This window comes from Danio aesculapii, chromosome 23 (assembly GCF_903798145.1).
Source record: "Danio aesculapii chromosome 23, fDanAes4.1, whole genome shotgun sequence".
NCBI lineage: Eukaryota > Metazoa > Chordata > Actinopteri > Cypriniformes > Danionidae > Danio > Danio aesculapii.
Genome location: NC_079457.1, coordinates 45,456,950 through 45,482,755, shown reverse-complemented (window position 1 = coordinate 45,482,755; position 25,806 = coordinate 45,456,950). Strand labels below are relative to the sequence as shown.

The window sequence follows — 25,806 nt, the reverse complement described above, 5'->3', positions numbered from 1 at the left end:
ATCACCTCTCACTAATCTCCTCAAGGGTAAACCCAAAGGACTGGAGTGGACCAAAGAAGCAGCCGCAGCCTTCCGCCTTCTTAAGAAGGAGTTCACAAGGGCCCCACTCCTGACTCATCCTGACCCAAATCTTCCTTTCGTGGTGGAAGTGGACGCATCCACCACCGGCGTCGGGGCAGTATTATCCCAACATCATGATACACCGCCCCGACTGCATCCCTGTGCCTATTTCTCTCGGAAGTTGAGCCCGGCGGAGCAGAATTACAGCATAGGAGACAGGGAGCTTCTAGCAATCAAGCAATCAAGTGGCGTCACTGGTTGGAGGGAGCCAAACATCCGTTCCAGGTGATCACAGATCACAAAAACCTCCAATATATCAAAGAGGCCAAGAGACTATGTCCACGTCAAGCCAGATGGTCACTTTTCTTCTCACGTTTTGATTTCTCCATTTCCTATCGTCCAGGACCCAAGAATCTAAGAGCAGACGCTCTCTCTCGTTTACACGAGCATCACGATCATGAAGAACTCCCAACGAAGATTCTTCCCGAACACATCTCCATTTGTCCGATCACCTGGAACGCTCCTCCAGTCGTTGCCACTCCGGAAGCCCCTGCTCCGCCGGGATGCCCTCCTCATCGGCAGTTCATACCACCTGAACACCGGGTAGATCTGATCCACTCCTTACATACCTCGCTAGGCACTGGACATCCAGGGATCAACAATACTCTCTCGCTAGTATCCCAACGATTCTGGTGGCCAAACATGGCAAGGGATGTGAGGCAATATGTTCAGGGCTGTAAGGACTGTGCCCAATCCAAGAGCCCACGTCATCTACCCGCTGGAAAGCTCCATCCCTTGCCGATTCCGAACCGTCCCTGGTCACACCTAGGAGTGGACTTTATCACTGACCTCCCTTCGTCAGAAGGTAATACCTGTATTCTAGTCATCGTAGATAGATTCTCAAAGTTTGTCAAACTAATCCCTCTGAAAGGTCTTCCCACAGCCTTTGAAACAGCCGACAATATCTTTAATCAAGTCTTCAGGTCATTTGGTATTCCAGAAGATATTGTGTCGGACAGAGGTCCACAGTTCATCTCACGTCTATGGAAAGCCTTCTTCAAGCTCCTAGGTGTGGCCGTCAGCCTCTCTTCTGGATATCATCCCCAAACCAACGGGCAGACAGAGAGGAAGATTCAGGAGGTGGGACGGTTCCTGAGGACCTTCTGCAGTGGTCACCAGAGCTCCTGGAGCCAGTATTTGGGCTGGGCAGAATATGCCCAAAATTCACTGCGGCAACCCTCCACCGGACTCACGCCATTCCAGTGCGTCCTGGGCTTCCAACCACCGCTCTTTCCCTGGGATGGCGAACCATCTGATGTCCCCGCAGTGGATCACTGGTTCCGGGAGAGCGAGAGAGTCTGGGACGAGGCTCATCAACATCTGCAGAGGGCAGTCCGTCGAAGCAAGGTAACCGCCGATAGAAGAAGGTCTGAAGAACCCAGATACACACCCGGACAAAAGGTGTGGCTATCCACCCGGGACATACGCATGCGACTGCCCTCTCGCAAGTTAAGTCCCCGATTTGTTGGTCCCTTCACCATCGTGGAACAGGTTAACCCCGTCACCTACAAACTACAATTACCCTCTCACTACCGTATTCACCCTACATTCCACGTATCACTCCTGAAACCCTATCACGATCCTGTTCTTCCCTCCACAGAGCCTGACCACGAAGAGGAACCCCCTCCTCCACTGCTCCTAGAAGAAGGAGCCGTCTACGCAGTGAAGGAGATCTTGCGTTCCCGACGTCGTGGTGGCCAGTTGGAGTACCTGGTGGACTGGGAAGGGTACGGCCCCGAAGAAAGGACATGGGTTCCCAGAGCTGATATTCTCGATCCTAGTCTCATGGTGGAGTTTCATGAGAGCCACCCTGAGTTCCCAGCGCCTAGAGGCAGAGGGAGACCACCACGGCGTCGGAGGTGTCGGCCCTCAGGAGCGGGCCCTGGGGAGGGGGGTACTGTCACGGATTGGTCAGGCTCTCACGATCCCCACTCACGAAGATCACCATCACCTGACTTCTAATGAGCACACAGCTGCATCACATTCACGAGCACCAGATAAAAGCACAGCACTCCAGTCGCTCATTGTCCGGGCTCGTCTCGACGAAAGCGGACAACTGAGCGACCACTCAGCGTAGTCATCCTCAGCTAAAACAAACGATTTACTTACCTGTTCTCTTTGTATTCCTCCTAGTCTTCCTGGTCCTCCCGAATCGTCCTGTCTTCCAGTCCTTCCAAGTCTGTGTCATCCTCTGTCAGCTGTATCTGGTGTGTGCTGTCCATCCTCGTGTATTCCTGTTACCCAGCCACGGAGGAAAAGACCCCAACATCATTCCTGATCCTCCTGGCTATCCTTCATGTGCTCCTTGTTGTCATTTAATAAACACCCTAACGTTTCCTTACCTCTGTCTCCTGTCCGCTTCATAACAGTGTAAATCATATGCCAGATAAGTAGGCAGTTCATTTCTCTATGGCGACCCCTGATGAGTAAAGGGACTAAGCCGAAGGAAAATGAAAATTAATCTGCAGTGTTTTGGAATTGTGCTCACACAAAGATTTACTGTTTGGCAAATCTTGCCCTAAAAAACAGGGTACATATTTCAAGTTTTTTTGGGGCCTGATCCCCTAAAGTAAGCTTGATTATCTTAACAGATGTCCAAATTTGTTGGTACCGTAGGTTAGAAAGTAACCTAAACATAGTTTGGAGATTTACTTTTGCATTTCTATTTTAACTCTTAATCTTGCCAGCCCTTGAAATGTATTTTCATTACCCAAGTGGTTGAAGAATATCTACAGCGCTCATTTAAAGACACAAGACGCAAGAGCAAATAAAATGTGCAGATTCATTTGTGAAGTAATAAAATGTACCCTCAAAATTTTCAATAATAATACAGCCTTAGGAGTTGCATCTCTGGTGAACACACAGCAGTGTTTAATTAATAAATACAAGTTTTTAATCAAATGGAGGGAATCAATATTCTTGTTGTGCCATTTATAAAACCACCTTGCATAGTTGCAGGTTTAGGGGTATGGACAGGATTAAGAGTTCGTTAAGGAGTAAGTGTAAAAATCAAAACAAATACATTTATAGAGATGGTATATAAGTATATAACTTCATTCACCTGGGATATGGAGGCCACGTGAATGGTTTGTGAGCACAATTAAGAGCACACAGCATGCCATATCATCTGATAATTGTAAGAAATAATTTCTAAAGGCAGCTGACTCTATAAAGTCACATAAAGCCAACCAAAATTACAATATATATGCCGTGTTCAGCAGCTAATCAGCCGGAATCAGCTGAGGTGACGTGATTGTGACCAGCAAGACCTAGTTGTTACTCAAGTGGCCCCGCCCTTTATTATGGACAGTTAATATAACCTAATATATATTAACAACCCCCCTCCTCTCCCTCACAGTTATATTAGCTATATACTCCACAATTGTTTTTTGTACCAGGCTGCAAACACCTTTTTTTCCTGCTGTAAATGTGTCCATTTTAACATTGGGGTCAACAGAAATGTGCTCTATTTTGGAGCCAGGACTAGTGGAGCGACGACTATTTTGGAGCCAAGACTATTTCAATGAATTGCAGTTTCAGTTACTTCTGTATTCGCTTCACAAGGGAAAGCGGCATGTTGATTTTCCCCTGTCAAAATCGATGCAGGCACACAGAGCTGTAACAAGCAAACATATCTGTACAGACCCCTCCCCAACAGAAATGTGTGACTATAAAGATTTATCATTGGCTATTTCAACAAGAATGCGGGACTTGTTTTGATGTGGCAGCCATACTGAGCATTGCACTTTTCAGCATTCATTGTAATGTGAGTGAACCATCTTTGTATAATCATAGTGTTTGGTGTAGGTTAACAGTATAATTACAAATGTAAATACAGCAAATACATTTAAGGAATTAATTACACACATTTATTTACATATAAGTAGCAAAATTTGACAAAAAAATGCAATATAACTGTATCAAATAATTCCATTAGATGTTAGGCGCTAAATACAAGGTGTTTCTTTTTTCTTTCTGAGAATGTTAAATAAGGCATTGGGTGTTTTTTTAAGTGCCACACGAGAAGTCAAAATTAGCTCGCTTTCAAAATATGATCTTCCAATAATAAAGACATATTTTTAAAACTGTGCTTTTCATCCAGTCACAAGATAAAGCAAATGCGCCAAACATGACTACTATTATTGTTTGTATATCTAAGAAAGCATAAGAGAAGCCTGGGGTTAAGATACAAGATAAGACAGCCGTGGATGAAGCGATCACACACTTCATAAATAACCGTCTTAAAACACGTCTTTAAAATACTCATTCCAGGCAGATTTACATCCAAAAGATGGAGAAAGGGCTCATTAGTTTGGCATAACAGATAAAATCATGAAACTATCAAAGAGTCTCATAAGAAGAATAAAACCTTCCTTTCATCAGCAACATTGCTTAATATACACAACCTTTAATATTAAGAAAGTATGAAGGTACTCCTAAGGTTTTAACACACTATGGCATTAAAGAGACACCCCCAAAATGTAAATTTACTCATCATTTACTCAGTTTTTAAGCTATGAATTTAATTGATCTGTTGAACACAAAACAAGATATTCTGAAGAATGTTGGGAAGAAATAATCCATTTACATGCATTGTACATTCAATAAACACTATGAAAGTCAATGGCTGTTTGAGGCCCCTTGGTTAAAGTCATTTCACTCTGCGGGCATTTTAAAATGCATTTCAGTCATGTTAATGAAGCTCTTTTCTCTTTAAATGGGGAAATGTCAAATTCTCCAAAACTTTATCAATCTTACATTTTTTTTTATATTTTAGAATCACCATAAAACTTAACAACAACTCTAAAATTGATTTCTAAATGTACAAATCAAGCAAAAAAACTAAACACAACTTGTAACTTTTTCCATTTAGTGGCTTATTTGTAATAATTTGTACTCTGTCATTAATACATTTTAGTAGGATTTGCTTATCCACCAATGCGTGGTAGTGTTGGGGGTCTAGCGGCACACCTATTAAAAATAATACAGTTTCATTACAGTAAAAATGTGTGAATCCGTGTGAATTAACCACTTTTCTGACACTACGTAAACTAGTTACTTTTCTTTATGAGATCAGGCTGAAAAGAACTTCATTTTTTCAGATCGCCCAAGCTTATGCAAATAAGATGTCACACATTCTCAAAGCAGCCTCTGATCTTCCTCGTCTTCAGAAGTAATTTCCAACTTACTCCCGACACCAAATCTCCCAAAATTACAGCAACCTCTTTGTTTACAAGATTGTACATTGTCAAGTGGTCTCCATCATATGATTTGCGTTTGAAAGGCAAAGGCGAGAAATCATTTAAAACAATGAGTTAAGATGGGAATTACTACACCTTGCGTTCATTTCATTCAGATTAAAAAACCAGAGAAATTGTGTAGCTGGTTCAAGTAGATGTTTTAAGCTTTGTTTTGATCTGTATTCCATATCAGTGAGCCAACTATTCGCTGAGATTTCATTAAGTTTGTTGACCCCTGAGAGCTCATAACAATGAAGCTGCAGAAACCGTCTTATAAAAACATACGTCTGAACTGAGCTTCTCCCCAGAAAATCGTCAGTCAATCTAGTGGTCAATTGTTGGATTCTTTACTAAAAGGCAGGGCTTCCTTGCATTATTTCCCCCATTTAAAAACTATATGATAACATGTCTTAAGGCTGATTTATACTTTTGCGTCGAGTGATTGCAGTGCACAGTGCTGCTCTGCAATAACACTTCTGAAACGCTAGCTGGCAGTAGTGTTTTATGTTCCTGTGTCGAGTTTCTTCGCTGGTGTTTTGTTTTTTTTAAACGCTACCTTAATGTACAAGTAGTAAAAACTCACTCATTCAGAGGCGGGAACCAGCGGGCATGCAGCAACTTTAATCATAAGGTAAACACAAAACAACAGATTCCATCTAGAGATCTTTCACAGGACTCAACACTTATAAACATTGAGCTTGCGGCTCTCAGTCCCACCCACACTCTATCAAGGCAACCAATCACAGAGCGTGCGATATGCGTTCGATATGTAATTCAAGTTTTCAGACGTGCGCGTCAGCCACAGTGAGGGCTATGTGACTGCGCAAAGGCTCCCGCACCATGAAATTGCGCTTGATGCAGAAGTATAAATCAGCCTTTAGTGTACTTGCATGCATTGTAGTATAATATACCCTATAGTTGTAGAAAACTTCAGAAATTAGGGTAATTAAACTGGATAGGCTGGAAAACTGGGTTGGGCTGTCTGGGACCGTCCTCAAATGGTTCAGATCTTGTCTTGAAGGGAGAGGTTACTATATCAGTAAAGGTGACCATAGGTCGAGGTGGACAGCCATGACATGTGGAGTCCCACAAGGTTCAATTCTGGCACCTCTCCTGTTTAACCTTTACATGCTCCTTCTGAGCCGAATAATGAGAAAGAACCAAATCTCCTACCACAGCTATGCTGAAGACACTCAGATCTACCTAGCCTTACTGCCTAATGACTACAGCCCCATTGACACCCTCTGCCAATGTATTGATGAAATTAACAATTGGATGTGCCAAAACTTTCTTCAGTTAAACAAAGAGAAAACTGAAGTGATTGCATTTGGGAAAAGAGATGAGGTTCTTAAGGTGAACGCGTGCCTTGGCACTATGGGTCAAACAACAAAAAATAAGGTCAAGAATCTTGGTGTGACTCTGGAGTCAGATCTGAGTTTTAATAGTCATATCAAAGCAGTTAGTAAATCAGCATACTATCATCTCAAAAACATTGCAAGAATCAGAGCTTTTCTCAGAACTTGTTCATGCTTTTATCAGCAGCAGGGTGGATTACTGTAACGGCCTCCTCACTGGCCTTCCCAAAAAGGCAGTCAGACAGTTACAGCTCATCCAGAACGCTGCGGCCTGAATTTTGACCAGAACCAGGAAATCAGAGCACATCACACCAGTCCTCAGGTCTTTACACTGGCTCCCAGTTACATTCAGAATAGATTTTAAAGTATTACTACTTGTCTATAAGTCAGTAAATGGCCTAGGACCTCAATACATTACAGATATGCTGACTGAATACAAACCTAACAGATTACTCAGATCTTTAGGATCATATAAACTAGAAATTCCAAGAGTTCAGTCAAAGCAGGGTGAATCTGCCTTCAGCTACTAACAGCGCCCCCTCGCTGCTGGAATCAGCTTCCAGAAATGATCAGATGTGCTCCAACATTAGGCACATTCACATCAAGACTGAAAACACATCTGTTTAGCTGTGCCTTTACTGAATGAGCACTGTGCTACGTCCGACAGATCGCACTATTATGTTTTTCTCTTCTTTTAATCATTTTTAATTTTCTTTTCTCTTTTTTTCTTGTTTATGTAAAGCACTTTGAATTACCATTGTGTATGAAATGTGCTATATAAATAAACGTGCCTTGCCTTATCTAATTAGTTTATATTGCTATAGTTGGTGTGCTAGCAACTATAGAATTACCACAACAAATTATTTAAAGTACTTTCTTATAGCATGGTTAAAAAACCTATACACTAAAATTCACACACACTCATACACTATGGACAATTTAGTTTATCCGATTTACCTATACTGCATGTGTTTGGACTGTGGGGGAAACCAGAGCACCCGAAGGATAGCCACATGAACACGGGGAGAACATGCAAACTCCACACAGAAATGCCAACCGACTCAGCCCAAGCTCAAACCAGTGACCTTTTTGCTGTGAGGCGATGATGCTACCCACTGCGCCGCTGTGATGCCCACACATAGTACACAGCCATCTGAATTAAAAAATGAAAAAATCCTCCAGAAACAGCCGATCATGGCGAATACATTTGAGCCTGATTTGTTTCGCTTGTTCTGTGTTCTTACCGTAGTTTGGGCAGCAGACTTTAAGCCAGCACACGCAGGACAGTACGGTCAGATTGCTGAGGCTGCAGAGGCCGAACAAAACTCCACAGAAGGCATAACACATGCACATCACCTCCGTGAACAGCCACCTGAAAAGAGATATAACATGAGTCTGTTAACCCTCTAGCTGAGCAAACGTAATGAGAATATCCTGTTACGTCCTCACTACAGATGCATTATGTTGATTTGACAGCTAGTGGTAGAACTAAGTATTGCAGGCCAAAATCTAAATATTAGTGTTTTTTTACGCGGCCCCTCCTCCGATGTCTCCACGCACGTGCAGGTTGCCAGATTTACAACAAAAGCAGAACGAGTGTGCCGAACAATTGACCTTACACTGTAAGCTGCTCAGTTAACGGTTATGTTTGTAATATTTATATCATTTATAATTAATGTGTTAATTTTTATAACTGAATCTGCGTCTCATTTCGGAGGCTGCTAGTGTCCTCTGGAGGTCACATTTTTGCCAGCGCATGCATATATTGAGACAGCCTTCATGACTAAAATGTAATACTCTGTGTTTTCTACCAAGGCAACCCAGGCTGGTAAAATACAATTGGGTAAACTGGCAGTGGGCTGGTTATAGAGACTAAAATAAAGACAGACATTCTGTTAGGGAACGCAGATTCTCAAAGGAGAATAAATGACTTTAGCATTGTTTTACAGATAAAGAAGTATGCTCACTTAACGTGTATCTGCAAACATAGTAGGCAATGTTTTAGAATAGTCAAAAAACATACACGCAGCACTTTTAAAGGGAAATATAACTGGTGTTACCAACTTTCACTCACAAGTTGTCAGTCTTTGATGCTCAGGCTACCCTTCTGATGTCATTTTACAAAAGTCCATTGCTTTAATAGTTCAAGAAACCCTTGAGTACTTTTTTTTAGAGATTTTAACAGAGTTGAGCATCAATTAATGTAACATTAGCACCTGTCCGCTTTCATTTTGGGAAAAAAATGGATATTTCTGAGCTTTTTTCAGCTAATTTATAGCTTCCAGGTTTAAAATATTTATTGGGGCGGATCAAAATCGATGGTGTAGCCATCTATGTGCCTGTCCAGAGATGACACGTCGGTTTCCTCATTATTATTCATAGAGTCTTCTTATCCTATGAGAAGAGCCTGCTTCTTAACTATTCATGCCAGCATGTGCTTTTTCACAGACCCATATGGACAGACCTGTCAAGCTGTGAGACAGCGCATTTAGGTGGTTGTGAATGGAGTATATTTAGTTATTTAGGTTGTTTCCACGATCCACAGGGTTTGTTTACGCGATGCCACCAGGACTACCAATACAGCCAACCTGTTTGTGTGTAGCAAGAATTTTTGTCGGGAGAGCTGGATGAGATTTGTAGAATGGCAGACTTTGTGTTTTATCAGTTGAATTTGTTACCATTCAGACACATTGTCATGATGCTGTGTCCACCCATTAATATCTTCCAGATTACCGGCAGGGCTAATGGTTGGAATAGATAGAGATAGAGACCTGCTGTACTGCTATCAACGTTGTCAGCATTCAGACCCCAGGATTTAGGAGGAGAGAAGTCTTCCTCATTTATAGAATTTATATAAACATGATTATCTTTATAATGATATAAGAAATTGTGGTTATTTATTATACAAAATTATGAATAGCCTATTATATACAGTCTTATGCAAAAATTTGGGCTCCCCTCTGTGGCTGGATAATAATGGGATCTTTCTTTAAAAGAGAAGTTTACAGTGAAATGCCATTCGGTTTCTAGAGAAAGCTAGACAATGTCATGTTTTTCAGACAGAAATACGTAGTGTAGCAGTATTGAGATGTATGAAGTTAAATTGAAAGTGAAAAATAGTCTGTGCAAAAGTTTGGGCACCCTTTTAATTGTGTGGATTTCAAAATCTGTAGTCACAATGCTGATTGATTTCAACGCAAAATTAATTTGAGTGACCCAGTGGGCCTTAACAATCCCAACACTGGTGCAACCAATCCTGAAAAAGGATATTTAAGATAGATGATTGCTAGTTGTGCTTCTCCTAGGATAATTCACCAATATGAATTAGGATAAGGATGCTAAAAGCTATCACAAAGGTTTATAGTCTCCATATCCACAGTCAGAAATATAGTAAGAAAATGGAAGGCCACAGGAAACGTTCTTGTGAAGGAAAGATGTGCTAGACCCAGAAAAATATCTGAAAGGCAAAGGTGAAGAATGGTTAGAATGGTCACAGACAAAGAACAGACCACCTCCAAAGAGCTCCAAGAACATCTTGCTGCTGATAATGTCATTGTACATTGTTCCACAGTTCAGCGGACTCTTCACAAAGAACAGCTCAATGGAAGGGTGAGAGTCTTGCAGAAAGTAGAAGAGTCGTTCGAGGTATGCAAAGGCTTATCTGGACAAGCCTGAATCATTTTGGAAAAATATACTGTGGACAAATGCCAAAACAACAGGCGCTTTGCATGGCGGAACAAGAACACAGCATTCCAGGAGAAGAACATGCTTCCTACTGTTAAATATGGTGGAGGGTCCATCATGCTGTTGGGATATGTGGCAAGCACAGGTACAAAAAACCTTGTCAGAGGTAAAGGTTGCATGGGTTTCAGCCAGTATCAGCAGATTCTGACTGTCTGATGTAATATCAACTGAAACATGATGACAGGTAGGGACATCGAGTAGCTCCTTACTCTTTTTTTAATAAACACATTACGTTACATGCTTGCATTAATCTGTGTATACAGCATGTAAAGCTCTGGGCTCAGAAAGTTCTCAAAATATAATTTTATCCTACATTTTTTAAAGGAAAGTGAAGGTCTAGGTTATATAGGTGGTAGTTAAATGCAGAGCCTCTCTATAAAAAAGGTGAAAAAACACCTGCAAGTTCTGAAAGAGATCAAACCTCAGCCAGGTAAGGTAAAGTATCAGCAGATTCTGAAGAACAATGTTCAGGAATCAGTCAAGAGGCTAAAGTTATGTTTAGATGTTTCAGCAGGACAATGACCAAAAGCACTGTTCCAGATCTTGAACATCATCGAAAATGTATTTATTAATTTGAAAATGGCCATTCATGCACAGCGCCCATCAAACCTGACTGAACTGAAGAAGTTTTGCAGGGAAGAATGGCCCAAATTGCCTCCAGCATGCACTTCAGGGAGATATCCTTGGCTTTAAGAAGCGTCTACAGGCGGCTATTTCTGCAAAAGTTCATTAAAAAAATTGATGTAATTATTCTGTTGGGGTGCCAAAATTTTTGCACATGTCTGATTTTGTTAAGACTTATATTGCATTGCATCTGTTGATTAAATACATTTTATTTCAGAACTGAAATGTTGCTTTTTTCCTAGGGTATAAAATATATCCAAATGAAATTGTTGATTTTGATCAGGCTATGGCTTGCAATTATGAAAATCATCAGGGGTGGACAAACTTTTGTATAAAATTGTATGACTAATGGCAAAACTATAAAATCATGCATCTCACATTTTGTTTTTTGTTTTTTTTTTGTCTTAAGTTGGTGAACCAACTGATAGTAGTTCGCCCCCTCCCCCTTTTTCCCCTGCTCTGCCGGCGACACCCACTCCTACCTCTGCTCTCAGCGCTCCACGCCCATCATAGAGCATTTTTTGAAAAACTTCTAAGGAAGACTTGAATTGAAAGAGGGGGGTTTCATGACCCTTCAAGTGAGATTTTTTTTAGGATCAATAAGCCTACATCGAAAAGACATCTGCACTTTTATCATTATCATTAAATGATATTTGGTAATATTTTTGCTGTAATTGGGATGTAAGTTTTTTTCTCAGGAAAACATCCTAAACTCTTTTACTTACGTTACACCATGAACACATTTATTTATAAACATTTAACAAAAACGGTTATGCAATAATATTTATTACATAAAATATTCCAACCCTAAACTAACATCTGCACTGGACAGAAGATTTAAGACTGCTTTTATGCTTAAAAAGCAATCAGGATTTGACCTGTTCCAAAAATCCACATTTATAAATTTGAGAGGATTTTGAAACTGTACCTTTACTCAGCATCTCAAATCTGCTCAGAATGGACAGAACAATATGATTTCAAAATGACAATGTCACATAAACTACACTGTAAAACCCAATAAGTTAAGGTAACTCAAACCATTTGAGGAAACCGATTGCAACAAACCATTTAAGTTAAAAAACTAATCTTAATGAGTACTGTGAACTTAATCCATTTGAGTAAAAGAAGCAGTTTGAGCCCAGTAAACCTAATAAATGAAGAGAACTCAAATCAACCGAGTACTGTAAAACCCAATAAGTGAAGGCAACTCAAACCGTTTGAGGAAACCGATTGCTACAAACCATTTGAGTTCAAAAACGAATCTAGACGAGTGCTGTGAACTTACTCCATTTAAGTTGAAGTAATGAGGTTTTTAATCAACTCATTACCTTCAACACTGAGTTCACAACTCTTTTCAAATTAGTAGTATTAACTTTCAGTCAATTTTGAGTTACCTACACTCATTTCATTTGATAATGTTGACTGTTTTACAGTGTACAAGTCTCTGATTGGTCATCTGAAAACTGGTGTAGTGTGGATGTAGTTAATAACAATGTGCCTCAGCAAATAAAGCATTAACATGCTCTATATCTATTAAACTCTGCTATTAAAGGAATAATGCATGACGAGACATTTAATCAATAGCAATTCATATATTGTTTAATTTATTCCCCAGATGATAGGCCTGGTAATAATTAATGTATAGCTTTTTTATGAGTCATAAATGAACTCTGCTGAGATTCTGAGATTACTAGATTTATAGATCGTCTAATGCTATACATAGATCAGTGGAGACATAATTTATTCAGCCTTCATGTGATGTATAAGTCCTAATCTTTACAACTTGACTGGTTTTGTGGACTAGGAACACCAATACTAACATCGCATTACGCTCCTCTGGCTTTTGCAATGTAATAATGGATGTAACATTACAATTGAAGTAGAGCCTAATGTATATAGCAGCATCATTTATGACTGTATGAATCTGCACAGCAGGGAGAGTTAGCAATAACTAACAATAAAGTAAAAGAAAGCTTTGGGCTGCTGTGTGCACTGTCGAAGTGCTACATTTCCCCTCGTGGATCAGAGATCACAAGAAAAGAACCGTGAAAATTAATTCTCATGTATCGAGCTGGGAATCATGCGGAGCAGAGTAAAAACAAGCATTTAAATAAAAGAATTGTACTATATAATATATGAAGCACTGGCAGTAATGCAAGCATAATTTGTATGAAACCCTTTAGTTTAAGCATCATTTCTCACTATTAACTAGTCGCTTATTACCATCCTGTTATTTTGATATTGGCTCTTTATTAGTGTTTTTAAAGCACATATTCTGCATGATTTTATTCTACATCCCTAATCTTTAATCCCTAACACTTTATTTTGATGGTCCATTTGAGTATTAGTAGACTGTCTGCTTAATATCTGTTGATACTGCTGCTAAACAGACATTTAACTGACTATAAGAAACTTAGCAAGTACATGTCAGCTTACACTAACCATAACCTCAGCCTAACAGTCTACACTTAATCTAATGAGAATTAGTTGGCATTTAGATGCAATGTAACTTAAATTCAACAAATGAACCATCAAAATAAAGTGTGACCGACTATTAATAAGCAGCAAATTAGGAGTTCATTGAGGCAAATTTGGCTAGGATGCTGGGGATGCACCCCTAACTCTTTTTTCGAAGAATATCCTTTAGTACATTAAGATGAATTTCTAAATATGTCGTTTTTTTTTGCACATCAGATTCCAGATTTTCAAAAACTTGCAAATACTATCAGATCAGTATTCAAGCTTAATTATTCAGTTTTCAGATGCTGCATAAATATTAATTTCCAAAAATGGACACCTATTGATGTTTTCTTCAAACTAATTTAACTATTATTTTTTTTATCTGTGTGTCCAGGTTCATAAATTCTTTTGTCCTATATTGGGTTATATTTGGGTTATGAAAATAGTATAATCATTAAATACTTAACTATATTTCGTTTTTTTATCTTTCAGAATTTTTTTTTATCTTTCATGAATATGTTGGTTAATATCAAATACAAATTAAATAAGGTTTAATTGTCCCCAGTATGAATATTCTGTCATAAATTCTTGTAATTCCCAAAACCAATAATCTTCAAAACAAAAACAAAGATATTTTTTAAAATATCAAATCTGAGAGATTTCAGTTGATTTAAAGTAACAAGGATACCTTAAAATGAAGTGTAACCATTAAGTTAGAACCCAGCAGACACACAACGTCATAAGACGTTAATGGTTAGATTTAGGTCGCCAGCATCTAAGCAAAATGTTATTTTGACGTCCAATAATGACATGAAATGACATTGATATTTTATTGATTTTAGGTTGTGCTGGAAAATCCAGTGTTGAACCAATATCTTAAACCAACATCATATTGACGTCAAATTCTGAAATTTATTTGTCAGGTATGGTAACCATATCCAACATCTGATAGATGTCATATTGGTAATGTCCACACAACGTCAAGCTGTAACACCATTAGACATTAATATTTTGTTGTTTTTAGGTTGGAGAGTAACCAAAATATAATGTCTGTCTGATGTTGGACATTGATGTCAGCCTGACGTGTTGTTACGTCAACCTGATTTTCATTTCCAAACAAAATGACCACATGTTGACGTCCTGTGCCAACGTTTCATCTAACTATGATCCCATATGGCATTTTCAAATTCTTTATAATAATGGAGTAAACAAAAAAATCTTGGTTTTGTTCACAAATATTTGCTTACCCCATTGGCAGATTATTTGGCTTGTTTTAAGGAAAAACTCACTTTATTTTGACTTTTTTTTTTTTTTTTTTAATGCAATATCTTTTGCTGGTCTAGAAAAAGCTTATTGATTGAAGGATGTTTAGATATGTGGACTTGAAACAAGACAAAAAAATCTAAGAAAGAAAACCATTTTGTTGCACTACAGTAAATACACTGTAAAAAATATGTTATTTTATGTTTTTTTTACAGCAACTGGGGTGACAAAAAAAAAAAAAACCCATTAACATAAACAATAACGGCTGTTAAATTACAGAAATTTACCATAAAATAGCGCCTGTTAAATTACAGAAATTTACCATAAAATAGCGCCTGTTAAATTACAGAAATTTACCATAAAATAGCGCCTGTTAAATTACAGAAATTTACAGTAAAATAGCGCCCGTTAAATTACAGAAATTTACAGTAAAATAGCGCCCGTTAAATTACAGAAATTTACAGTAAAATAGCGCCCGTTAAATTACAGAAATTTACCATAAAATAGCGCCCGTTAAATTACAGAAATTTACAGTAAAATAGCGCCCGTTAAATTACAGAAATTTACAGTAAAATAGCGCCCGTTATATTACAGAAATTTACCGTAAAATAGCGCCCGTTCAATTACAGAAATTTACAGTAAAATAGCGCCCGTTAAATTACAGAAATTTACCGTAAAATAGCGCCCGTTCAATTACAGAAATTTACAGTAAAATAGCGCCCGTTAAATTACAGAAATTTACCGTAAAATAGCGCCCGTTAAATTACAGAAATTTACCGTAAAATAGCGCCCGTTAAATTACAGAAATTTACCGTAAAATAGCGCCCGTTAAATTACAGAAATTTACAGTAAAATAGTGCTCGTTCAATTACAGAAATTTACAGTAAAATAGCGCCCGTTAAATTACAGAAATTTACCGTAAAATAGCGCCCGTTAAATTACAGAAATTTACAGTAAAATAGCGCCCGTTAAATTACAGAAATTTACCGTAAAATAGCGCCCGTTCAATTACAGAAATTTACAGTAAAACAGCGCCCGTTAAATTACAGAAATTTACCGTAAAATAGTGCCCGTTTAATTACAGAAATTTACAGTAAAATAGCGCCCGTTAAATTACAGAAATTTACGGTAAAACAGCGGCCGTTGAAATACAGAAATTTACCGTAAGATAACGACCATTAAATTATAGAAATTTACCGTAAAATAACAGCTGTTAAATTATAGAAATGTACCATAAAATAACGGCCGTTAAATTACAGAAATTTACAGTAAAATAACGGCCATTAAATTACAGAAATTGACCAAAAAATAACAGCCGTTAAATTACAGAAATTTACCGTAAAATAACGCCCGTTAAATTACAGAAATTTACCATAAAATAACGACTTTTAAATTACAGAAATTTACCAAAAATAACAGCCATTAAATTACAGAAATTTACCGTAAAATAATGGCCGTTAAATTACAGAAATTTACCAAAAATAACAGCCGTTAAATTACAGAAATTTACCGAAAAATAACGGTTGTTAAATTGCAGAAATTTACTGTAAATTAAAATTTAAGGAAATTTGTGATTTTGATTTTACTGTAAATTTCTGTAATTTAACGTTTGTTATTTTACGGTAAATTTCTTTAATTTAACGGCTGTTATTTTATGGTAAATTTCTGTAATTTAACGGTCGCTATTTTATGGTAAATTTCTGTATTTTACTGCCCATTCTTTAACGATTTTTTTCTGGCACCCCAGCTGCAACACAGCTTTTCAACAGGTTACATGAACTAACATTAACTAATGGAGCCTTATTTTAAAGTGTTACTGCTGATTTTTCTGAAAAGGTTCACACATTATTTTTATACTACATAACCTGAGACATAAAAAAAAGGTATTTCAACATCAGTGTTTTTAAGCCTGCACAAAAAAAGAAGGAATGAAAAAAAGGTACAGCATATAAAACTGTGTCATAAAAAAGCCCAGCGTTCAGAGAGTCCTGGCTCTGAGGACACAGAGCTGCGGTGTTGTGTTTCCAGCTGTTAAATGCAATTTCATTTGCTTTTATTACTCGGACGCCTTTAAGCTGATGATAGAGAGAACGAGATGACCTGCTTTAATGAGCCTCAAGAGCACACATCCACATCTAAGGGGAAAACAGATACGTATATATAAAGAGGCTCTTGAAGATAAAGGTTCACAGCAATGCCTCAGAAGAACTGTTTGTGCTTAAAAACTTGCAGTGAACAGTTCCTAAATATCTATATGGTGAAAGAAAATGTTAACAGTCTAAAGGAGCATAAACACTATCATGTGTTTGTTGTGGAGTGAAACGATTCAGTGTACACTACTAGTCAAATGTTTGAGGTAAGATTTTTGAACGTCTTTCAAGCAGCCTATTCTGTCCACCAAGACTGCATTTATTTGATACAAAATTAATTGATTCTTCTGATTTTAAAGCTGAATCTTCTAGCTCAGGCTCATTTGAAATGCATGCTTCAGCCTGTGTTTTCGACAAAACAAAATACGTTGCTCCCGGTGTGTTTTGCTGCATGATTCAGATGACAAATTTACACACTGTTTACATTTTTGAAAATTTATAGTATGTTAATTAGGGTGTGGGCTGCACGGTTACTCAGTGGTTAGCACTGTCGCCTCACAGCAAAAAGGTCGCTGGTTCGAGTCCCAGCTGGGCCAGTTGCCATTTTTGCATGGAGTTTGCATGTTCTCACCATGTTGCTGTGGATTTCCTCCAGGTGCTCCGGTTTCCCCCACAGTCTAAACACATGCGCTATAGGTGAATTGAATAAACTAAATGGACCGTAGCGTATGTGTGTAAATGTAAGAGTGTATGGGTGTTTCCCAGCACTGGGTTGCAGCTGGAAGGACATCCGCTGTGTAAAACATATGCTGGAATATTTGCTGGTTCATTCCGCTGTGGTGACCCCAGATGAATAAAGGGACTAAGCCGAAGGAAAATGAATGAATGAATTAGGGTGCATTTTTGTCAACACTGGTTCATTGGGAATACAATTATTAAAATACGTTGCTCTGTGTGCATTTCATTGCACGTTTCAGATGACAATTCCACTAGAGGGCGCTGTCCACATTTTTGTGAATTTCAAATACGGCATTTAAGGTGCATTTTATTCAACACAGGTTTATTAAGAATACATTTACATTTATTCATTCAGCAGAGGCTTTTGTCCAAAGTGACTTACAACTGAGAAGGCATTCAGTGATCCAACAAGAAGAGGCAATACACATAAAAAGTAATGATTATACAAAGGAACTGTAAGTGTTCAGAGAATTCAGTGCTAGAGTTAGGAGGGGGAGTGATCATAACAACATGTCTGGTGCAAATGTGCAAAACTGGTGCAAGTGTCGGATAAAGTGTCAGCAAGATGAACAAATATTTTCTAAATGTGGTTTGTCAAGCCCACTCACCCGTGTGAGGCACACTCAGAATTATTAATGTTTTGGGTTCTCATGTGGCGAGGTCGGGGAGAGAAGCAGGGGGACCTACTTTTTTTTCTCACAGGGGTTCAGGTGATTACTTTTAGATTAATGTAGGAAAAATGTGCTGCATTTTTGGGAACTGTAAAATATGTGCCCTGGGCCACATCTGGCTACATTTTAAGTGTAAAACAATATGGGGCTGTATGATGTTGCTGACTTTTGTTCCTTTTCGCACTGACCACCAGCCAACACTCCTGTTTTCCCCAAGAGTTCCAGTTTTGTTATTTCTCCTGGACAGCTCCTGTAATTCCACCCCAACCAAGACTTGTGTGATGCGGAGCATACTGAAGTCCAGCAAAAACCAGATAAAGCAACCCCCCCCCCCCCCCCAAAAAAAAAAAAAAAAAAAAAAGCAGTGTGAAATTATGGCAAAAGCATGTTCGTTATACTGCAATGGGTTTAGGGAAGGGGGGCAGTGTAGGTCAGTCAATATCAAGCTGATATATGCATCATAACAAGCCAACTGGCTTCTTATGGATGAGTGCAAGAAGGATATTGAAATTCATAAAAATGTACATAGCAGCCTCTGGAGGATTTATGAGAAGGCCATATAAAAAGCATGTATGAGAAAACATGCCCCAGTAATGTATTTAAGATTGTCAAAAATGTACAGTTTTCTAGTGGATTTGTAAAATTCAAAAATTGCAAACAAACATAGACATAGAACCAGAAACATATCTCCAGTGAACTTGGGTTGGTTATATTGAATGTTCCAGTTGCTCATCTTCTTGTACACAACCAGGAGGAGGTGGTGCTAGTCATCCAGATCAGCTAGCGAACCACTGAGCTAAACCCAACCAATAGTGTTTTCACAAGCAGACGTAGGTGAAAAGTGCACTGCGAACCCATATACTTACGTTGATTTTACATTGTTTTTTTTTTTTTTTTTGTGGAAGCGGGACTCAAACCCAAGTACTTTGCAGAACAAGTTCACCACCTTACAAAGTGACATGCAAACTGATTACTCCAAAAGAGTTGATCATAAGGAGAGGTGATGCAAATGCAGGGCCGTCCCAAACATTTAGGGGGCCTTAAGCAGAATTTTATCTAGGGCTCCTCTGTGCAATTAATATGAAAAAAATATATATATAGTCAATTCTTGATTATTTGCACGCTATAAATCATAAATCAATGTTTTTTGTTTTAGAGGCTAAATTTAAATCAAATACCACCAAACGGCCCGTTGTATGTCAACATTACAGATATTGTCGAAGTATGAAAAAATATGGTTCACATTCCTCAAAACATAGGGGGCGCCCTTTCATGTTCGCAAATGGAAACTGGATGTCATCTGGTGGTCATGTGTGGAAACTATCCGATGAGGGGCAGTTCTGTGGGTGCAAATGCCTTGTTGATGCCAGAGGTCAGAGGAGAATGGCCAGACTGGTTCCAGCTGATAGAAAGGCAACAGTGACTCAAATAACTACTCGTTACAACTGAGGTCTGCAGAAGAGCATCTCTGAATGCACAACACGAAAAACCTTGAGGCTGATGAGCTACAGCAGCAGAAGACCACATTTGAATGGTCGGGTCAGAATTTGGCATTACCAACATAAAAGCATGCATCCACCCGTCTGTATCAATGATTCAGACTGAAAGTGGTGGTGTAATGGTGTGGGGGATGTTTTCTTGGCACATTTTGGGCCTATTAGTACCAATTGACCAATGCCACAGCCTACCCGAATATTGTTACAGGCCATGTCCATCCCTTTATAACCACAGTGTACCCATCTTCTGATGGCTACTTCCAGCAGGATAACGCACCATGTCATAAACCGTTAATCATCTCAGACTGGTTTCTTAAACATGACAATGAGTTCACTGTACTCAAATGGCCTCCACAGTCACCAGATCTCAATCCTATAGAGCACATTTGGGATGTGGTGGAACGGGAGATTCACATCATGGATGTGCAGCCGACAAATCATGTCAATATAGGCGTAAATCTCAGAGGAATATTTCCAGTACATTGTTGAATCTATGCCACGAAGGATTAAGGCAGTTCTGAAGGCAAAAGGGGGTCCAACCGGGTACTAGTAAGGTGTACCTAATATAGTAGCCGGTACGTGTAATAGTTTTTTCACTTCAGCTACAATCTGAATGTAACTGTTTGTTGTTACTTTGTAAATTATGTATATAAGTTGTTTGGTTTCTAAGATAATTTCTTGTTATTGAGAATGTTACATGTATTATTTGTGAATTTATTTTGTTTGGGACTTTTAATTTGAAATCTCTGAGGTTGTATAAAATGGCTGACTGCTCATGAGGTTATCACTTCCTGTTAGCAAGCGATCGGCAAACATGAATTGTTTGCATGTGCTCGTCAATGAATGTATTGACTTCAAGGACTTCAACAAGTGATTTGAGGGAAATTATAGTGAAAACTCGTTGGCTGCATGCTATATGAAAGAAATTGTCCCTTAAATCACTTGTATGTGTTCTTTAAAATGACACCAAGCTTAAATCTGCGCTCCAAGGTGTTTGATTGGCTTTCGTTTAAGGTGAACATGCAATTTTCATGTGTCTATGTTCAAAGAGTGGGGGTGACAGTTAAGCGGTTAAAATCAACACAAAGGCTAATAGGGAGCAAATGTAGAATTTCCAAAACTGTTCTCAGCTGATTTTTGGACATGCTGCAGTTTATTTAGGTTTATTAGATTTTGAAATGCCTACAAGCAAAGCATTGTAGTAGTCAATGTGGGACAAAATCAAAATTTTCTGCCACTGTAAAAGAAAACGTAGAGGAGATATGAGCAATGTATTTGAGGTGAAAAAAATGAAGCAACTTAACCTATTGACACTGCATTGAAAGATCTTACCTGTGAGCGAAGGCAGAGGGAATGGCGAAGGGAAAGAGGAAGACTGTCATGCCCAAATCGCTGATGGAGAGATTGATGATGAAAAGCTCCGCCGGCTTTAGAGATGATTTCTTACGATAAGCGACAAACAGCAGAGTGGAGTTTCCCATCAGAGAAAGCACACCTAAAAAAACAAAACAAGACAAAATAATACAGAGAAAGACAGATAAAAATATAAAAATAAAATGACAAAGAAATAATAAATAATAATAAAAAGAGTAATAATGATAAAGTTAACAAGAATTAATAATAATAATAATAAATAGGGGGTTAAAACAGTTGTGTTGTAAAAGTCTGTGAATATAAGCAGCTTCTTATGATAAAAATGAATTTATTTTTATTTTCTATAATCACACTTGATAAAATCAGTCTGCAGAAACACTTTGATTGACATTATCGCTTTGTACACATCATCAGATGGGGAAAGCGAAGATCTCTCCCTCATAAGCATAGGACTTTAGTCTTGCTTTCTGAACCACCCAGGCTCATTGCGGATACGTACCCAGGTCTACATTTTTGGGGACAGCGAAATACATGACCTTAGGTAAGTCTGCCTGCAGTTTTTGTATATCCACCAGAGGCCGCTGTTTACTCTTTTTGATCCTCTTCTTGCGGAAATATACACTACTCTCGGCCAGGGCAGCTTGCTGATGACTAGGCCCACACGGAATCTGCGCGCGATTTTTAGCCCATCATTAATTCTGTTTATTTACTTGAGTAAATGTGTGTAAATCTACATTTATTCAGTTTTTAAATTAATTACAGTAATATTATTGACTAATGTGAAAATCTGACTAATGTGTTCATCTGATTTATGTACAATACAGTTTGTACAGTAATATTTTCTGTCTTTTAGTCGAGATATTATATAAGAGTCTTGCTTTGTTTACCAAATAAAGTGAATCTAAATGGTAATAGCCTAGTGGTATTGTGCGCCGACATATACTGTAGCACCAACGTGCTCACGGTGACCCGAGTTCAATTCCCGGCTCGAGGTCCTTTGCCGATCCTTCCCCTCTCTTGGCTCCCAATGCTTTCCTGTCTGAAATCTCTACTTTCCTATCATAATAAAGGTGAAAAACCCCTAAAAATAATTTATAAAAAAAGGGAATCTAAATGGATTTGCATTTTAAACACTAAACAAAAGTTAAAAAGATAATATGTTAAGGTTTTAACCTTAACATATTAAGGTTTTAATTATGATAATCACAAAATAATTCCGCAGAAATCTGCAAATTTTTAAAAAGAAACGCAGAAATAGCAAAAAAACATCCGCAGATTCCCTCTGGCCTTACTGATGACCTACTGAGGGACTCACCCACTCCCGTCCATAAACTCAACTGTGTTTCCAAAAGCAATCTAGAAAATGCAGTCGCGTCCATCTGATTTCACCACATTTTCAGCCTGTTGTTTATTTATTTATTTATTTTTGCTGTTGTTTTACCTGGTCTCTGGAACCATACTTCACCAGACTTGAACCCAATCATTGCGGTCAACTCTGTTCTGCATCCCAACTCCACCGACATAAGCAGGTGAGCCATTTACATCATACCACCCCATAGCATTTGTTTTAAAAATGAAATGCAGCCAGACATACCTCTTGCTACATAATTCACAGAAATTACAGAAATTTACCGTAAAATAACGACCATTAAATTATAGAAATTTACCGTAAAATAACGACCGTTAAATTATAGAAATTTACCGTAAAATAACGACTGTTAAATTATAGAAATTTACCGTAAATTAACGACCGTTAAATTATAGAAATTTACCGTAAAATAACGACCGTTAAATTATAGAAATTTACCGTGAAATAACAGCTGTTAAATTACAGAAATTTACCGTAAAATAACAACTGTTAAATTATAGAAATTTATCGTAAAATAACGGCTGTTAAATTATAGAAATTTACCGTAAACTGTGTTTCCAAAAGCAATCAAGAAAATGCAGTGTGTCCACCTGTTTTCACCACATTTTCAGACTGTTGTTTATTTATTTATTTATTTTGCTTTTGTTTTACCTGGTCTCTGGAACCATACTTCACCAGACTCGAACCCAATCATTGCGGTCAACTCTGTTCTGCATCCCAACTCCACCGACATAAGCAGGTGAGCCATTTACATCATACCACCCCATAGCATTTGTTTTCAAAATGAAATGCAACCAGACGTACCTCTGGCTACATAATTCAAGCTCTCTAGAAATATAGACAGGGGTACGTATCCACAATGAGCCTGTGTTATTTTTGAATCTTCCACTATTTCTAGCTCCACCCTCTTTAAAAAAAGAGCAGAATCTCATTTAAAGCGACAGGCATGAGCTGAAATTTCACACAAACACTCTAGGGACATCAGAGACATATAGTAGGTCCCCTTTAAGCACTAGCCTTTACTTGGTTATAAAGAACCTCACTTAAATTTAATAAAGTGTTCAGCTGTTTTTTTCACACTCATTTTAAACTTACCAAAGATGGAGTAGATGATTCCCAGGAGCAAATCATTCTCTTTGGATATTTTGGACTTAAACAGGTCAGTTTCAGAGGAGTTTTCCATCTGCACAGAAGAAGACCAACACATGAGCAGTCGAGCAGCACAGATTCAGACATTTCTTTTATCTTCCTTCCTCTTTTAAATGTTAAAGGTGTCACGTTCTGCTCTTCACCAGAATTGATCAATGCATTGTCATTAGCACCCAATAGTATCTGGATGCAGCCTTTATGAGGCAAACTGAGATTGCATCACTCAGAGATGTCAATGTCAGACACAATGCACTCAATGGAGCGAGTGACGTCACTGTGAGGGGTAGGGTTAGGAGTGGGGTTAGGTGAGCCTATTAAAAAGCATTGGATGCAGCACAGATTGCACTGCACCAGGTCTGCACCCAGACCCCTCTCTTAGCACCTGCTCCAGACTAAAGACGAGGCGCTCTCCGGAAACCAGACTCTCAGTGTACACAACGTGAACACAAATGCATGGACTCCACACACACATACACAGAGGGGGTCGCCACAGTGGAATGAACCACCAACTTATCCAGCATATGTTTTACACAGCAGATGCCCTTCCAGCTGCAACCCATCACTGGGAAACACCCAAACACTCTCACATTCACACACATAGTCTACGCACAATTTAGCTTACCAAATTCCCCTATAGCGCATGTCTTTGGACTGTGAAGGAAGCTGGAGAACCCAGAGGAAACCCAGGCCAACACGGAGAGAACATGCAAACTCCACAAAGAAATGCCAACTGGCCCAGCCAGTGCTCGAACCAGTGACCTTCTTGCTTCTACCCACTTTATATATGTATATATACAGGGGTGGACTGGCCATCTGGCTGACCGTGCAGTTTCTTGCTGGGCCAACGTACTTTTTGGACCGGGCCATAAAACGCTTAGCAGTCTATCGCTTTTTTCTGTCTAATTAGCTGACGATGCTGTAATCTGTGATGCTCTAAAAGTAAGATTTTTTTTTATTTGGACAGACCCCCCCATGTGACATAATCTGCAGCCTATTCGTTTTTTCTTTATTGACAATGGGCTGACTCGTTCACAAAGTCCTATTTTGCGCAGCGCGTATGGAGAACAGAAGCAGCACGCAGATGTTTACCTTTCGCATGGGCTGCGTCTGCAGCGCGCAGCGGATTGGCGGCTGTTGCACATCAATCTATCTCTGTCTATTCTATCTAGTTACCTATCTATATACAGTTGAAGTCAGAATTATTAGCCCCCCTTTAATTTTTTTTTATATTTCCCAAATGATGTTTAACAGAGCAAGGAAATTTTCACAGTATGTCTGATAATATTTTTTCTTCTAGAGAAAGTCTTATTTGTTTTATTTCGGCTAGAATAAAAGCAGTTTGAAATTTTTTAGGAACCATTTTAAGGTCAAAATTATTAGCTCCTTTAAGCTAATTGTTTTTTTTTTTTTTTTCATTGTCTACAGAACAAATTATCGGTGTACAATAACTTGCCTAAATACCCTCACCTGCCTAGTTAACCTAATTAACCTAGTTGTAACACGTGGAGTAACAGAAACAACGTTAGGATCCAAGTGCAGGTTTATTCGGTAGTCAGGCAAGCAAGGGTCAACACAGGTGCAAACAGATGAACAAAGACCAGAATCGAAAAAATCCAGAATCGTAGTCACTATAACAGGCGAGAGGTTGGAAGGCAGGCAGTGAACATGGAGAAACAGACAAACTTGGCAAGGATCAAAACACGGAGAACCAAGACTAAGGAAACCTTAGTTGAATTGTCACTTTACAGGTAAACAAGACTCGGCAAGGAAGTGAGTATGTGTGCTGCTAAAGTAGTGTGTGTAATCAGTCCAGAAGCAGCATCAGCTGTGGGAGTCTAATCAGTGGAGACTTGGAGCAGGTGTGTGTGTGTGTGGCATGACTGAATATGTAGTCCATAAGATGTAGTCCATGTGAAAGTGAGTGCTTACCAGCGACCTCTGGTGGTTCGAGATCGCTGGTAATCATGACACTAGTTAAGCCTTTAAATGTCACTTTAAGCTGTATAGAAGTGTCTTGAAAAATATCTAGTCAAATATTATTTACTGTCATCATGGCAAAGATAAAATAAATCAGTTATCAGAAATGAGTTATTAAAACTATTATGTTTAGAAA

General features: G+C 38.6%; 1 protein-coding gene across 1 annotated transcript in view; it reads right to left on the bottom strand.

Annotated features, from left to right (window-relative positions):
• The window catches only part of opn7b (opsin 7, group member b), a 130,795-nt gene that overhangs the window by 39,192 nt on the left and 65,797 nt on the right, over positions 1 to 25,806 (bottom strand). The window contains exons 2-4 of the mRNA XM_056450073.1: positions 23,640 to 23,727; positions 21,134 to 21,296; positions 7,960 to 8,087 (exon numbers count right to left, since the gene is read on the bottom strand). Coding sequence (XP_056306048.1) covers positions 7,960 to 8,087; positions 21,134 to 21,296; positions 23,640 to 23,727 — 379 coding nt within the window. The remainder of the gene's footprint in view (positions 1 to 7,959; positions 8,088 to 21,133; positions 21,297 to 23,639; positions 23,728 to 25,806) is intronic.